Raw genomic sequence first — 18,035 nt, 5'->3', positions numbered from 1 at the left:
TATTTATTATTTATTTATTGACATACTGCATGGAATAGGCACTTCCAGCCCTTTGAGTCATACCATCCACTAACCGCTGACTTAATCCTAGCCTAACCACAGGACAGTTTACAATGACCAACTAACCTCGTCTTTGGACTGTGGGAGGAAGCTGGAGCACCCAGAGGGTACCCTTGTGGTCACTGGGAGAATGTATAAACTCTCAGGCAACTACAGGAATTGAACCCAGGTTACTGGAACTGTAAAGCGTTGTGCTACGCTATTGTAAAAAGTGCATAAGTATTTTTGTAAGAAGCATGATGATTAAGTGCAAAGTTATGTTGTCTCTTCTTAAGACCATTGACCTTACTGGGGCAGAGGCCAGCAACAGCAGGTCGCCAGAGTATTCAGCCCTAGGCCAATGGAAGGTTAATCGGTCCTGTGGCTTTTGCTTTTACCACATGAAGATGAAGATCCTTCCTCTCCCACGGACGAGGTCTTTGGTCTATCGGCTTTTCTGTAGTAGTGGGTTTTTACGAGATGAGGTTGCCAGCTATGAGGTTGCAGGAGGTTCAACCCTCCTTTTGCAGCTGAGCTTAAGACCATCCATGGTGGAGTTAAGGTGATGCTGTGCCCAAGCCAAATAGCTGAGACTTGGAGAAAAGTGTGGTATTATTCCAGTCCATCCCATGATCTTACAGATTTTACCTGAGGGATGTTATGTTAATGTTCAATAAAGATGATGTCAGTGAGTCAGGAATTCTCCATTTAAATCCTAATTCTATTATGTTCTTCTATTTCTTCACATGAGCCTGTGCAGCTAACTCACAAATAATTATAGCATAAGGTTAATAGAAACAACTCTTTCTGCCACACTCTCCCTGTCCCTTCACCTACTGTTATCAGCCAAGCCATGTTCACTGAAAACAAAATATAGAATAATCTGAGAAAAATGCACACTGCATGTTCCATTCCTGAATTGTAAGATTAGCCCACAGTATTTTCCTCATCCCTGATACAGGTCTGCACTTGTGTGGGTGCATTGCAGCAGTATGTCGACTGCGACCACTGTCACTGTACAGTGTGGTGTTAAAAGTGATTGATTGTGGGCAAACTGTTGGAGTCAGACACTTGTGGCTTCCCCCAAACATGTGTTGTTTGTTAACGTGAACAATACATAACACTGCAAGTTATTAATCCAGTTCTTACTCTGTTACTTGTTTTTGTTCTGATCTGAGACAATCTATTCCCTGTTCTTTTTATATGTAATTAGCATCAGTTTAAAATCCAGTTTTAAAGAGAAACAAATCTGTATGAGTTTATTAGCACCTGGAATATGGAAGATTTTTATAGGTGTACCAATTATCAAACTCTGCTAGGCTTTTTTGTATTTTCAGCATTTTTATCTTCCCATCATAATGCTTAAGTAGGATAGTCCAGGGCTACCTCAAGGTCAATTGGATTTATACAATGAGCCAGATCTGTGCCCCAATTTATGTTTAGCTGTTTTAACAACAGGCATGATGGATGGTTTCTGAATGGATGAGGTGGTGTCACACTGCTAATTGGGGTGAGCGGTACACAAGTACTTGATATGCTGAAGGGATTGGCAAATGGAGCTCTGAGGGTAGAACTTAGTAAGAAGAACGGGAGGATCACTTTGATTTGAGTATTCTATGTCTTCAAATAGTCAGCTGGATTTGGAAGAACAAAAATATAGACAAATAGCAGTTGAATGTAAAACCAACAGAGTTGTAATTGTGAAGGATTTTAACTTTACCAATATTAACTAAAATTGTCTTGGGTGTGGGAGCCTAGATGGGGTGGAATTTATTAAATGCATCCTGCAAGGGATTCTGGAGTAGTGAAGTGTATTGCTTTACTCGCCCTGGACCCACGGTCTGTGAAGGCACCCGCCACAGTCCTAGTTTCTCTGAAAGATCATCTCGAATGAAACTGGTCCTTACTCACTGCAGTCATTAATCTGCACAAAGCACTCCTTACAATGGGTTCTCTCCTTAGAATGACATTCTACAGCATGTGCCCACCTAGCAGCTCCCACCCCAAAAGACCCCAAACCAGTCTGTTGTCCTTCAGAAACTACTCTGATCCTGCCCAGCTCTCCTGACTCTTCCATTGGGCAGAAAGTTATAACTGGCTGACACAGCTAGACAACTTGGTTCCTTATCTTTAGCCGAAACACAATTACTAACACCACGCACCACTTCTGCAGAAAACTGCTGAAATAAAAATACCGCACAGCATAGCATTAGAAATCTTAACCAGGTCATTCGTATAAGACAGGATGTGTGAAGGTGGATTGGAAGTTGCTGCTAAAAGTAAAAACAACATCAAATAAGTAGGAGGAGATTAAAATAATAGAAGTTCAGAGTCAATACATCTCTATAAGGGTAAGAAGTAAAGATGGTAAAATTAGGAAACCTTGGTTTACAAACAAAAATGAGGAGCAACTAGTGGATTACAGGAGAAAATTTGCAGATTCGGCAGCATCTATGGAGGAGGTGTGACTGAACAAAGTCACCAGAGAGATACTGAAGCTGGTCGATATAGAAGCCTTAATTCAACAAAACAAGCATGTATCATACTAGAGATACTCATGGAAGACGGGGCTTCCTGACCCAATATTACATCACATTTTATATGTTAACAGAAGTAACAACAAGAGAATTTTTTTTAGTTACAATGCATTCGTAATGCTTCCTTTGAATTGCACATAATTTCAAACCCCCAGATCTTCATACCAACACACCCAAAATGAGTGTTAATCACCTCTGTCATTCATGTTGCATTCATGCATTTGCCGACATCTCAGGTGAATGGGTGTTTCCTGGTTTGTTATCAACCCCCGTCTGCAGCTCCAGGAAAAGAAGAACATTGCTCTAAGCTACATTTTAAGTTCAATCTATAGATCACATTCAGATATGGTTGCTGGTGAAATTAATATTTGTTATTTTGCAGAACTCCAGAGTATGGCCTAACAGTAAGAAATTGATAGTTGACATTTCGGATCATGTCCTTTCATTTGAACTGAAGTATTGATTATACATTTCCTCCATAGCTGCTGCCTGACTTGTTGAGTTCTTCTAGCCTCTTGTGTGTTGCTCCAGATTCCGACATTTGCATTCTCTGATGTCTCCAAAAGAAATTACGGGTTTGATCAGGAAAGGAAAGAAGTATATGCCTCTTGTAGGAAATTGTGCTCAAATAAATTATTTGAAGTTTCTGCAGGATGTTAATAAGTCAATTAGGTGGGCAAAAAGGGGGATATGAAATCACCTGGAAACATAATTGAGGTTTCTAAAATCTTTTATAAATATATTAGTAGCTAGAGGGGGAATCTCATTGAAACCTAGTGAATATAGTAATACCTGAATAGAGTGGAAATAATAGAGAAAGGGTGCTCCCTATAGTGGGGCAGTCTAGAACCAGAGGGCCCAACCTCAGAATAGAGGGACGTACATTTAGAACAGAGGTGAGGAGGAATTTCTTTAGTTAGATGGTGGTGAATCTGTGGAATTCATTGCAACAGACTGCTATGGAGGCCAAGTTACTGGATATAATTAAAGCAGAGGTTGATAGGTTCTTGGTTAGTCAGGATGTCAAGGGTTATGGGGAGAAAACTGGAGAATGGGTTGAGAGGGATAATAAATCAGCCATGATGGAATGGCAGAGCAGACTCAATGGGCTGAATTCTTAATTCCTATGTCTTATGGTTTTATAGTGAAGGAGTAGGTACACTCAGAGGCCTAAAGGGGATATTTATGGTGTCCTAAATACTTAATGGAAGTATTAGCTAAGAAGGAGGATGGAGATTTAAGGGAGATGTATGCTAATATTCTGGAATGCACGTGTATTAGGAAAGAGGAAGTGTTTAGAAATATCAATGCTCATTAATGTGGACAACATCCCTAGGACCTGATGAATTTATAACAGAATGTCATCAGAAGTGAGAGAAGTGATTGTTGAGGCTCTGATGGAGATTTTTGCATCATCTTTAGTCTCAGGTGTGGGTCTGAAGAACTGGAGGATAGCTAATGTTGGGCAGTAGGGATTGGCCCATGAGCCCCTTGTCAGCAGTAGGGAAACGATTGGAAAAGTTCTTAGGGATTTGATTTATGATCACATGGAAAAGCAGGTATTCATAAGGGCAAGTCATGGATTCCAAGGTATTTTGACAAATTCAATCCAAAATTGGCTTGGTGATGAGAGGCAGAGGGTAGTGGTGTAGGATTGTGCTTCTGTCTGGTAGTCTCGTATTCTGCAGGGATCAGATATGGATATGGACATGGTACACTGCTAAGTAATTCTGATGTGACTATAGGTGGAGCAATGACTGTTGGCTGGCAAATGTAGATGCATAAAGATACGGATAGGCATAGATCAAATGGAAAATTGGGTGGAGCTTTGGAAAGTGGAACTTTATCCAGACAACTGTGAGGTTATGCAATTCTGGTTTCCAATGCAGTACAGACATAAAGGGCAGTGACCATAAAAGCAATGATGTGTATAAAGGTGTGTAAGTTCATAGATCCATGAAAATGGTGACATGGGTGGTTAGAGTAGTGAGGAAGACATTTAGCTTGCATGCCTTCAGAGACAAAAGCACTGAGTATAAGAGTTGAAATATTACCTTGCAGTTGTAGAAGACATTTTGATAGACCACATCTGGATTATTTTGTGCAGTTCTAACTACCATGGTATGGAATGGATATGGCAGAGCAAAAAAGTATGAAGATGAGAATTTAGCAGGACATTGACTGGAATGGAGGGCTAGTTGCAAGAAGAGATTGGATAGGTGGGGATTGTTTTCACTGAAGTGTTGAAAGCTGAGGGTGATCTTAAAAAAAAGTTTATAAATGTTTGAAGGACATAGAGAGGGTAGGTAGTCATAGTCTTTTTCCAAAAGAATTGGAGTTAAAAGCTAGAGTACTAGAATTTAGGTTGAGAGGGTAAATATTTAAAGGAGATCTGAGGGGCAGGTTTTTCACACAGTGGTTGGCTATATTGTACAAGTTGTGTAATTTGGTAGAGATGTGTACAATCGTAGCATTTAAGAAGTATTTGGACAAGTATGTGGATAGAGAAAGGAAAAGAAGGATATGGGCCAAATGCAGGAAAATGGTAATAATGTAAGCAGGCAACTTGGTTAGCAGAGGTGAGTTTTGCGGAAAGGCCAGTTTCCAATCTGTATGATTCTGACTCTTCATATCGATACTTGGTTAACCGCCAGTCAAGTAAATTTTTTAAAAACTGATTTCCTAAGTTTGGGTTATGGTTGGTTTTAAGGTTAAAAATTTGCACCTCATTTGACCACAATTAAAATGTTTGTAGACAAGTTGATTTGCAAGTTTGTCAATAAAGTTGACGTTTTCCAAAAATATTTTGTTGGGCAAATACTGACAGACCTGCTCCTCCTTGTGTCTGCAGTTTAACACATTGAAGCCAATAACCAGCTGGAACTTAGATTTTGAGGTTACTATTTAAAATTTGTACTATTCAAAAAAGGACATAGTGAAGAATGTTATCTCTAAATCATGTATTTAAGTGTATTTTGAAGTGACAAGTGTTATTCCCAAACTATTTAAGAACTACTTTTTCTTGCAGTTTTTGTTCCAGCAGCTGGGAATGCTTGTTTCATTTGTGAAAATTCACATTCGACCCTATATGGATGACATATTTGCCTTGATTAAGGTGAGTACTATTTATCAGTTACATTGTTTTTAAAAAATCTTTCTTGTCATTGGTTTTAAAATTGCTGGATTTTATTTAGAAAAGACTGGATCACTGCATTCCGTTAAAAGTTCTCATGCGTATGGATTTTATATGGTGTATTTTTAACTCAGTAATGTTGGACTCTGATGTTTTAATTCAAGGTTCTCTCAGAAGTCAGGAAAGAGGCAGGAACCTTGTAGCTTCAGGCTCATTTTATTTAAATGAAAGCTGAAAACAGGCAGTGATAAAGGTCTACTAATTGAAGAGAGATAGATAGATAGATAGATACTTTATTCATCCCCATGGGGAAATTCAACTTTTTTCCAATGTCCCATACACTTGTTGTAGCAAAACTAATTACATACAATACTTAACTCAGTAAAAAATATGATATGCATCTAAATCACTATCTCAAGAAGCATTAATAATAGCTTTTAAAAAGTTCTTAAGTCCTGGCGGTAGAATTGTAAAGCCTAATGGCATTGGGGAGTATTGACCTCTTCATCCTGTCTGAGGAGCATTGCATCGATAGTAACCTGTCGCTGAAACTGCTTCTCTGTCTCAGGATGGTGCTATGTAGAGGATGTTCAGAGTTATCCATAATTGACCGTAGCCTACTCAGCGCCCTTCGCTCAGCTACCGATGTTAAACTCTCCAGTACTTTGCCCACGACAGAGCCCGCCTTCCTTACCAGCTTATTAAGACGTGAGGCGTCCCTCTTCTTAATGCTTCCTCCCCAACACGCCACCACAAAGAAGAGGGCGCTCTCCACAACTGACCTATAGAACATCTTCAGCATCTCACTACAGACATTGAATGACGCCAACCTTCTTAGGAAGTAGTCGACTCTGTGCCTTCCTGCACAAGGCATCTGTGTTGGCAGTCCAGTCTAGCTTCTCGTCTAACTGTACTCCCAGATACTTGTAGGGCTTAACCTGCTCCACACATTCTCCATTAATGATCACTGGCTCCATATGAGGCCTAGATCTCCTAAAGTCCACCACCATCTCCTTGGTCTTGGTGATATTGAGACACAGGTAGTTTGAGTTGCACCATATCACAAAGTCCTGTATCAGTTTCCTATACTCCTCCTCCTGTCCATTCCTGACACACCCCACTATGGCCGTGTCATCATCAGGGAGAGTCAAAAGACCTAAGAACAGTGCTGCCTTGTGGTCAGCTTTTTTACACCCATAGATCAGAAAAATTCCTTTCAGATTTGTAGGTAAGAGTCAGTCAATCAATCTGAAAGTCCTTAAATAATGAAGCACCAAGAGAAGCTTCCAGAACCAAACAAGTGTAACCACTAGAGGAAAACACTGAACAGTTGCTTTTACATACTCTGACCACTAGGAAGCAGTTACTTGTATATAAATAATTACTTAAAATACAAGCAGATAATTAATTGTTAAACTGCAAAGAAAATAGCAATTAAACAGTCTTAAGAATAAACTAGCTGGATCCAACAGTAGTAACAATGACTGAATTTCCGTAGCAGTTTCATACGATAGAATCTCACAAGCTGCTTTACTTGAGCATGATGAAACTCAAAGTAATACAGATGCACATGTGGAGATCTGGAAGAGCTGCTTAAAAGAAACAATAACACGGAAAGGCAGAGAGGAAATTAAAGCCTGGGGATTTTGATAGTGGAGCGATTTAACATTGGCAATGTTTGAGATGCCAGAATTGGATTAGCACAGGTATTCCATAGCACTAGAGTCGATCGGGAGATGCATTTGGCCATAAAGTAGACAGATTTGGCCATAAGATGGAGAATTTTTGGCAGAGGAGTTGCTAGCTTGGGAGTTATTTGGTTTCTCGGAACTGAGCGCACATGTACCCTGTCTGAATGTTCTGCCGTGCATCATTCCCCCATCTGCAATTCTCAGACACTCTCATCCTGCATTATATTGCTACTTGTTTTATTGTAACAGTTCCAGTAACATTACACTGCCTTACTAAACATACACCCTACACTTCATGTCAGCTTGTCAGTCTTCAGTCTGTGCCATCTCGGGGCTTGAGCTGATATTAGTTTTGTGACTGTGTGTGCTGGTTTGTAACTATATACAGTGTGTGACTATATATGCACTGTGTTTTGCATCTTGGCCACAGATGAATGATGTTTTATTTAGTTGTATACATGTGTGTTATGGAATGGCAATAAACTTGAACTGGGTTTGACTTGAAATTGTGGAAGTATACACTTTGAAGGAGATGCATAGCATCTGTTGCTATCTAGTATAGATCAATAGGCTAAATGATAGGCTTTTTCTGCACTATTCATTTCTGAAACAATGGCATGATTTCCAGAGGAAGTTAAGTTTACCCTTGTGTAGTGTTTGAAGCTCATTCCAAACTTAAGTGGTATAATGGTTAGACCATTTTAAACATGCTGGTTCTGGAGAACTGAAATATTTCCAAAGTGTTTCAGCTCAAAATGTTGAAGGTAACTCTGCATAAGAAAATTGGTTGGAGTAATTATATTTCGAATATGTCCTTGGGTTGCAGTAGTGTAACCTGGTTACAATAAGTAAAGAATGAGTTGCTTATTTGTTTGTACTTGTGTCAATAGGAAGTGCAGGATTCAATGTCCATTCTTAAGGTTACCTTGAACATCTAGCTGGACATGTGTATGGTTGAATATCCATCTACTTGAACTTAACTTGAAATTATGGAAGTAAAGGCATTCCTGTTGTTGGCTACAAAGTTCCAGGCATTAACTCATTACTGCAATATTTTGTTTTTACTTCTTAGATTGATGTTCTTGTATTTCCCTATGGCATAGTAGTAGACCATTCATCCCTTCACATTTCTGCTGGACCTGAGCAGTTCAGTTAGTCTCATTTCCCCAATCAGATACTTTTCTTTAAAATAATTTTAAATTTATATTTAATTTTAAAAAGTATGATCTTTTGTCATTTACAGGAATATTGGACACTTAACAATCAAATGCAGAACACCATTATTCTGGTTATTGAGCAGATTGTTGTTGCTTTGGGAGGGGAATTTAAGCTTTATCTGCCACAGCTGATTCCTCACATGTTACGTGTCTTCATGCATGACACCAGTACAGGACGCAGTGTCACAATCAAGGTGAGGCCTGGAAAGTTTTAATATCATTAAGCAATTAACCACCATGTTTTTTTTAGCTGAAAACCTCTGCTGAATCTTCCACTGATGCAGTATTTCCTAATTAAAATTAGAAAAACATTTGATTGTTGCCATTCAATATCCATTTTGTTCTCTAGATTATCTTAATGCTATGTTGATGTCTAGAAATTAGATCTCCCTTCTGCCTCCCTATAGACTTCTTTGTGCCTTAGAGCATATATGTCAAACTCAAGGCCTGCGGGCCAAATCCGGCCCGCGGTGGAATTATCTTTGGCCCGCGAGATAATATCTAATTACTATAAAAGCTGGCCCCAGTAATCGAAGCGCCTATGGCGTATGATATGGCTAATGCTGAGTTTATTCAGGTACCAGGTTTTCAGGGTTTTTAGTGTTTATTCGGCAGTCTTGCTCGTCAGTCTTCTTCATAAGAAACGGAATTTGTAAAGTGAAACACTTTGTAGTTATAGCAGAGACTGAGACACATGAGAGCAGGCTGAAAAAACGGAGGCAACGAAAGCTGCGTTCGCACGCGTCCGACTGATCCGGCCCGCATGAAGCTGCATTTTGCTCAATCCGGCCTGTGACCTAAAATGAGTTTGACACCCCTGCCTTAGAGTCTTTAATGTCTTTGGGAATTCCCTGTGCTATTGAGGTTAAGAGCTTGAATGAATTGTAAAGGATAGCTGTACTGGAAACTTACAACTATACATAGCTTATGTTTGATCCTAAACAATTTGTGGGAAATGTGTGTTATAATTTTTTTAAATCTTTATTCAGTATTTTCACAATTCTTGATGAAAATAAATTTCTGTTCTGTTGTTTAGATTTTCTGTTTTTTCCCCCCACAGCTATTAAACGCAATACAACTATTTGGAGCCAACCTGGATGATTATCTGCATCTTCTGCTTCCTCCAATTGTCAAATTATTTGATGGACAAGAAGTACCCTTGACACCTAGAAAGTAGGTCTTCAGTTGTATATCTTCTTACCATTTCTTATTTTCTGCAGCCCCTTCAAAAATATTTACCAAAGATTTTATTTCAAACGATGTAAATTATGGCAAAATAATTGCATCTACACATAGTGAGAGTTATTGAAGACCTGCAATATTGTAAAATAATAGATTCCAAAAATATGGAATACAAACCTTGGGTGACATGTAAATATGATCAAACAGAGGAAGGACAAAAATTGGCCTAGTTTCTTGCTGATCACACTTTCATTTATTTCAAAAATATGTTAGGGTGGCTTTGGAGACTCTGGATCGCCTGACAGAATCTTTGGACTTCACAGACTATGCCTCAAGGATTATTCATCCCATAGTTCGTACACTGGATTGTACTCCAGAATTACGTCAAACTGCAATGGACACACTTTCTTCATTAGTATTTCAACTTGGGAAAAAGGTGAAAACAAATTCTTTACCCATGTTTCCAATATAGATATAAAAGTTTACACTATATTACATGTATATGCATTTACTGTTCTAAATTATTGCTCGATGGTGGAAATAGTGAAAATGTTTCACCTTTTGGACAGGATTTGATTCTAATTGAGAGCATGGTATTTTCACTTTCGTGTTTGAGAGCAATATGGAATGAATTTACTCAATCTCAGTTCAGATATTTATGGTCATAAGTGAATAATTTAAAGCTAATCTGAAATAGTAGTCTCATTGAGAAATGGGGAATGTGGTGAGGTGATATAGAGGCTGGTGATGAAGTGTTGTGTTGCCCAGTAAGTTTGGTTCTTTAGTTTGTGAGTGTTGGACACCATTTCACTGTAGTTACAGAGCTGAAACCACTACTTTCAGTCCATTGATCACCCTGCTATCAGAAACTTGCCATTAAGCCAGAAAGAGTGCAGAGATTTATGAGGATGTTTCTAAGACTCAAATAACGCAAGTTCTGGAGAGAAGTAGATGAGGCTGGGATTTCTAGCATTTGGAAGCTGGAATACAGAGCAGAATGCAAAGTGATCTTACAGAGGGGTATAAAATCATGAGAGTTTAGATAGGGACAGTGTGCACACAGTTTTCTGGAGTTGTGGAGTCAAGAACTGAAGTGAGGTGAGACTGAATAGGAACTTGAAGGGCAATATTTTCCAGCCAGAGGGTGGTTGCTATATGGAATAAGTTGCCAGACGAAGTGGTTGAAGCAGGTGCATCAATACCCATTCAGAAAGCATTTGGACAGGTACTTAAATAGAAAAAATTGTTAGAGGCATATAGACCAAATGTGAGCAAATGGGACCTCCTTAGACTGGAATCTTGGTTGTCATAAATCAGTTGAGCTAAAGGACCTGTTTTCTCAACTTGTTCATGTTTGGATTTGTGCAGTTTTTGTTCCTTAATTCTGCAGAGAAAGCTGACGTATTAGCTAAAACAGTCTAATTTCCTTCATTTGGTTCTTCAGTATTGTAATTCGCATCTGAATTTCTCTAGTTTTAGTTGACTGTTCTGTATTTTAAGAATGACACAGCTTCAAAAGGTTTCAAAAAAATGTATGAAAGATTGAAAAAGAAACTAGTGCTTTCCTGGCATATATGACAAATAAATTCTTCTCGTGTTTCCAACCGGGTACAAATATCACTTGTAATCGACATTCTGATGAGAAACTCTGCATTTTCATCGGGGATGATGACAAGGGATGTCTAGTCTGGTGGTATTTATGTCCCCGTAGTCCATCCCTCCTGATTGGTTAGTTCTCATCCAATTAAGTTTCCACTCTCATGCCTTGTTTACAGTACAATTCCAGTTCTTAGAGCGAGACCTTTGTCTTTGTTAAAATTATTTTCCTCTAGTTTCCACCGTGCTTCCCATTATGTTAACTGGTTTTTTACAAGGTGAAGAAAATCAATCGGGTTTTTAAAGGCCTGACGGAAAAACCAGGAAACCTGAACAACGAAGAGGATCTTGTCACTACCGGCTGTCTTCCCTATATTTCCATGGTTTCTTTTAAGGATCGCCAGGATCCTGAAGAAATATCAGATTACTACCATCCACAAAGCCATAAGGAAGCTCAAATCATAGCTTATGCGGGCCGAAGATGACCTGGGACTCAGGTCAGCTGGCGTTTCCAGGATTCCCTGTAAATGCGGTACAACACATATTGGCTGGATGGAATGTATGGTGGAAACCCACGTTAAGAAGCACATGAGGTGCATCCATTTGGATTACCCGGAGAAATTTATGGTAGCAGAACACTACATTCGCAATGGCCATAGATTGATTTCAGTGGCACAAATCCACTGTGCCACGCCAATGACTTTTGGGTCTGCCTGGTAAAAGAAGCCAATGAAATAAAACTAGAGGAAAATAATTTTAACAAAGACGAAGGTCTCGCTCTAAGTAAGAACTGAAATTCAATTGTGAACAAGGTGAGAGAGCAGAAACCTGGTTGGATGAGAACTAACCAATCAGGAGGGTATAAATCCCACTAGACTAGACATGCCCAGGCATCATCCCTGATGAAGATGGCAGAGTTTGTCATCGAAAAAGTGGTGATACAGACAGACAGACGTACAAGGGATCAATAAAGATATAAAAATAGACTATTTATAGATATAAATAGATATAAAAATATAGACTATAAAAATATAGTCTATATCTGTACCCAGCCAGAAGCCTGAGAAAAGTGGAAGGCTGATATTCATTTCCCTGTTAATGCTATTCTTAGCATCTCCGCAGTTTGTATTACTATATCATTCATACCCCATTGATTGTGGTTTCTTTTTGGTATACATCAAGTAAGTTATTTAGGTAGGATAGATTAGTAAGTTGTGTGTTAATTATTGGTTGAGAGGATTGCTAAACATAAGCACTTTATAAATGGTTTATCTGGACTCCTATACCTTTAGAATGCAGTTTTGAAATCACACTTTTTTTAAACTAATGATAAATAATGTTTACTGAAAGGAATTAAGATTTAAAAGTTGCTGTTTTTTGCTAGGTTCTGTATCTGGAGAAGTTGAGTGTTTCACTGAATGGTAGGATGTGTGTTGTGAAAAAATTGCTTAAACTTTTCTCCTATTTAGCAATTAAAACGGATTTGGCAAAAAATGTTTTAATAGTCTTTGGCATACTGTAGTTTACTATGTAAAGCTGAGCACTGAAGAGTGATGCCTTTTGAGGTATTCATAGAAGACATTAAGTGGTTTAGAATAGAGAGCAGATTAAGGGAATAATTTTATTAATGAAATCTTGCACAGCATACATATATGCCTTTTAACATGCTAGAATTTAGCTAAATTCTTCCATTCAACAAGTTCAGCTGGAACAATGAAATTATTTGTGTCAAAGTGTGGGGGGAAAAAACTTCACCTGAATTCCTAACTTACGTATTTTCAGTGCAATTTTATTTTTAATTGTATCATCAGCACCAGTATTTTTCATGAATTTATAATACCTTTCTGGAAGTTCTCTTTTCCTTGATATTAGAATTTTCTATAGTAATAAAATAGCCATGAGAAAAATGAGGTGTTGGACATTTAGTGTAAGTTAGTTCACTTTTTGAGGATGAGGAGTGAAAGGTTTTAAAGTATTGAAAAGATGAAGCATATATTCGTCAAGAACAGAAACCTCTTTAGCACTGAGGGTGGACTCAGACGGTTTGTCAGTGGCAAATAATAAGCAATGAAATTGTAGGTCACACTTCTTTGCCAGCAATTTACCAAATTGACATACAGAGGATAGGTTCAACAAAGTTTAAAATGTCACTCCTAAGGTTAAATCCACACTACGCCAGATAAATCCGTTTTTATCTCTTTTTCTCTTTGTTTTTACCCTCCGTCCACACTGAAACGGCATTTTCATCCCCCAAAACCGGAGCTTTTCAGAAACGCTTTCCAGGGTGCGTTATTTTTGAAAACGCTGCTCGGGCAGATCAGTGTGGACAGCGTAACCGGAGACTTCTGAAAACGTTATCAGACAGCAGCGCGCTATTTCATTGTTTTCTTGAACGCAACCTAGCAATTTCAGAACAGATGGCAAAGAGACTGAAGCCAGAAGAGTTAGAAATGTACTCACCAAATACTTTGACCTATAACTTACTGAATAAATAAGTATACTCACTTTGCCCTGTTTTCTGTCCTTGCTTGTATGAAGGTGGTTTACCTATTTATGCAAGTACTTCTCTGACAGTAGATGTGTGACAGCCTAATGAAATATTGTATGGAAATACAAGATAACACTGACGCAGACATGTTTTATACATTTAACAAGGTGCTTTATTAATGCAACAGAGTTAGTCAGTTTTTCAGTATTCATCGTCAGCTTGGTGAATCTGTCATTGAACTCAGTCGGTTGCTGCCATACGCTCCAGTATTTGTTTTATTTAGTTTAAGTTCTCCTGTGTGAGAGCCAACAGCTGTCCGTCATTTTAAGTTTTTCTAGTCTGTAACTACACAAACGCGCACTTCTACGGCGAGATTCAACACCAAACATGTCGCTTGTTTTTGGTAGATGTGTCCTGCGCATGTGCAGGAGGAGGAGATTCGCTGAAATCTCCATTTCAATGTGGATAGAGATATTATCAAAACGCATAGTGTGGACACCTATTGTTTTCACTCGAAACCGGCGTTTTCAAAATTATCTGGTCTAGTGTGGATGTAGCCTAAATGGTGATTTGCCTTCTTGCACTTTGGATGTGCCGTACAAGGGTGTTAAGAGTGTGACAGTTAAGAGTGTGTTAATAGTTCTGAATACAATTGGGATATACAATTGTATTTCACAGTGAAAAGTGGTTAATCTATGATGTTAAGCATTTAATGGTAGAATATTATCATGTTACAGTCTAGAGAATGACTCATCTTTCTTTTAATAATCTATCTAATCCTGTAATCTATGTTTTCATCTACTGATTTCATTCTTAAAACGGCAATTATATGTTCTGTTCCTGATTCTTCATCTGTGCAAATCTTGTTTTTTTCCCTTTTTTTTTGGTTGATCTTACATTTATACTTTGGGGTTAACTACCTGAACAGGTCAGTTGAAATTTTGTTTCTGCTCGCTTGAACAAAACTTCAAGGGCTTTGAATCTTTTCTTCAGAGCGTGGACAACACTGATGGTGACAAAAAAGAAGCTTCTCCCTTGAACTCATTTCTACACCATGAGGGAACTTATCTGGAGACAGGATTATAACTGCAGCCTGTTTCTTTATCTAATATCAAAAACAAGAAGGCTTAGTTTTATGGTGAGAGGAGGGAGTTTTAAAGGATTAGGCTTTTTTAGAGAGTAGGTAATATATGACATATGCTGCCAGAGAACTTGATGGAATCAGATCTAATTACTATATTCAGGAGCCTTTACAGAGACAGGGCACAGAAGGAATTTGTCCCAATGCAGCCATATGCTATTAATGTAATGGAACAAAAGGGTTGGCATGAATGGTGGCTGAATGGACCATTTCTGTGCTGTACAATTCTCTAACTAAGTACAATTGTATGATTGACAGTGTTGTTAAGGTGTATGGTGCATTGGCATTCATCAACCGTGGGTTGAGTTCATGAGCCGTGAGGTAATGTTACAGCTACTGTATATAAGACCATGGTCAGACCCCACTTGGAGTACCGTGTTCATTTCTGGTCATCTCACTACAGGAAGGATGTGGATACTATAGAAAGACTGCAGAGAAAATTTATTGTGCAAGGATGATTCTGGATTGGAGAGTATGCTTTATGAGAATAAGTTGAGTGAATTTGGCCTTTTCTCCTTGGAGCGACGGAGGATGATAGGTGACCTGATAGAGGTGTATAAGATGATGAGAAGCATGAATGTATGGATAGCCAGAGGCTTTTTCCCAGTGCTGAAATGGCTTAACACGAGGGGCATAGTTTCAAGGTGCTTGGAAGTAGGTACAGTGCGGATGTCAGGGGTATGTTTATCACACACAGAGTGGTGGCTGCGTGGAAAGCACCGCTGGCAATGGTGGTGTAGGTGGATGTGATAGGGTCTTTTAAGTGACTCTTGGATAGGTACATGGAGCGTAGGATTATTGGGTATGACATTGTGGCCATCACTGAATCATAGCTGAAGTTGTAGTTGGGAGCTGAATGTCCATGGTTACACGTTGTATTGGAGAGGTAGGAAGGCTGGCATACGGGGTGGCGTGTCTCTGCTGGTAATGAATGGCATCAAATCAGTAGAAAGATGTGATGTAGGATTGGAAGAGGTTGAATCCTTGTGGGTTGAATTAAGAAACCGCAAGCATAAAAAGATGCCAGTTATATACAGTAGCTGAGCAGACTGCAACAGGAAATAGAAAAGGTGTTTCAAAAGGGCAATGTTATGATAGTCAAGCGAGATTTCAACAGGACAATTGGAAAAATCAGGAGTGAGTTTGTTGAATGCCTTCGAAATGGCTTTTTAGAGCAGTTTGTCATTGAGCCTACTAGGGGAGCAGCTGTACTGGAATTGGTGTTATGTAATGAACCAGAGCTGATTAGAGAGCTTAAGGTAAAAGAACCCTTAAGAGCCAGTGATCACAATGTGATTGAATTCAACTTGAAATTTGATAGGGAGAAAGTAAAATCTGATATGATAGTATTTTGATAGAGTAAAGGAAATGACAGTGGTGTGAGAGAGGAGTTGGCCAAAGTAAATTGGAAGGAGATAGTGGCAAGGATGATAGAAGAACAGAAATGGCCTGAGTTTCTAGGGAAAATGAGGAAGGTGCTGGATAGATGTATTCCAAAAACAAAGAAATACTCAAATGGCAAAATAGTACAACCATAGCTGACAATGGTTGTCTAAAGCTAATGTAAAAACAAAAGAGAGGACATACAACAAAGCAAAAATTAGCAGGAAGACAGAAGATTGGGAAGCTTTAAAACCCTACAAAGAGCAACTAAAAGAATCATTCAGAGAGAAAAGATGAAATATGAGAGCAACCTAGCAAACAGTATCAAAATGGATAGTAAAAGCTTTTCTCAAATATGTCAGGAAAATAAAGAGATGAGAATGGATATAGGGCTGCTAGAAAATGAGACCAGAGAAATAATAATGGGGGCCAAGTAGATGGCAGGTGAACTAAATGAGTATCTTGCACCATTCCTCACTACGGAAGTCACTAGCAGTGTGCCAGATGGTGAAGGTTGCGAGGGAAGAGAAGTGAGTGCTGTTACTATTACAAGGGAGAAGGTGCACAAAAGCTGAGGGTACATAAGTCACCCAGACCAGATGACCTGCATTCTAGGGTTCTGAAATAGGTAGCCATAGAGATTGTGGAGGCATTAGTAATAATCTTTTCAAAAATCATTGGACACTGGCATGGTGCTAGTGGGCTGGAAAATTGCAAACATTACTCCACTCTTTAAGAAAGGAGGAAGGCAGCAGAAAGGAAATTATAGACCAGTTATCCTGACCTCGGTGTTTTGGAAGATGTTGGAGTCAATTGTCAAGGATAAGGTTCTAGAGTACTTGGTAACACAGGGCAAGATAGAACAAAGTCAGCATGGTTACCTTCAGGGAAAATTTTGCCTGACGAGCTTGTTGGAATTCTTTGAGGAGATTACATGTAGGATAGATAAAGGGGATGCAATGGATGTCGTATATTTGGACTTTCGGAAAACCTTTGACAAGGTGCCACACTTGAGGCTGCTTACCAAGTTAAGAGCCTATGGTATTACAGGAAAGTTACTGGCATGCTTCGAGCATTGGCTGATTGGTAGGAGGCAGCAAGTGAGAATAAAAGGATCCTTTTATTTGCTGCCAGTGACTAGAGGTGTTCCACAGGAGTTGATGTTGGGACCACTTCTTTTTATGCTGTATATCAATGATTTAAATGATGTAATATGTGGTTTTGTTGCCAAGTTGCAGATGATTTGAAGATTGGTGGAGAGGCAGGTAGTGTTGAGGAAACAGGTAGGCTGCAGAAGGACTTAAGACAGATTAAGAGAATGGATAAGGCAGTGTCAAATGAAATGGAATGATGAAAAGTGCATGGTCATGCACTTCGGTAGTAGAAATAAATGTGCAGACTATTTTCTAAACGGGGAGAAAATCCAAAAATCTGAGATGTAAATGGACTTAAGTGTCCATGTGCAGAATACCCTAAAGGTCATCTTGCAGATAGAGTCGGTGGTGAGGAAGGCAAATGCAATGTTAGCATTCGTTTCAAGAAGTCTAGAATACAAGAGCAGGGATATGATACTGAGGCTTTGTAAGGCACTGGTGAGGCCTCACCTTGAGTATTGTGAACAGTTTCGG

General features: G+C 39.0%; 1 protein-coding gene across 3 annotated transcripts in view; it reads left to right on the top strand.

The window, feature by feature from the left end:
* Window positions 1-18,035, top strand: part of mtor (mechanistic target of rapamycin kinase) — a 319,886-nt gene that overhangs the window by 107,454 nt on the left and 194,397 nt on the right. For all 3 annotated transcript variants that reach the window (XM_073031667.1, XM_073031668.1, XM_073031666.1), the window contains exons 20-23: window positions 5,605-5,691; window positions 8,644-8,811; window positions 9,678-9,790; window positions 10,073-10,235. In XM_073031667.1, the coding sequence (XP_072887768.1) occupies window positions 5,605-5,691; window positions 8,644-8,811; window positions 9,678-9,790; window positions 10,073-10,235 (531 nt within the window). The remainder of the gene's footprint in view (window positions 1-5,604; window positions 5,692-8,643; window positions 8,812-9,677; window positions 9,791-10,072; window positions 10,236-18,035) is intronic.

Source organism: Hemitrygon akajei, chromosome 29 (genome assembly GCF_048418815.1).
Source record: "Hemitrygon akajei chromosome 29, sHemAka1.3, whole genome shotgun sequence".
In the NCBI taxonomy this organism is placed as follows: Eukaryota; Metazoa; Chordata; class Chondrichthyes; order Myliobatiformes; family Dasyatidae; genus Hemitrygon; species Hemitrygon akajei.
Note: the sequence above shows the minus strand (reverse complement) of the source record. Positions and strands in the feature narration are given on the sequence as shown.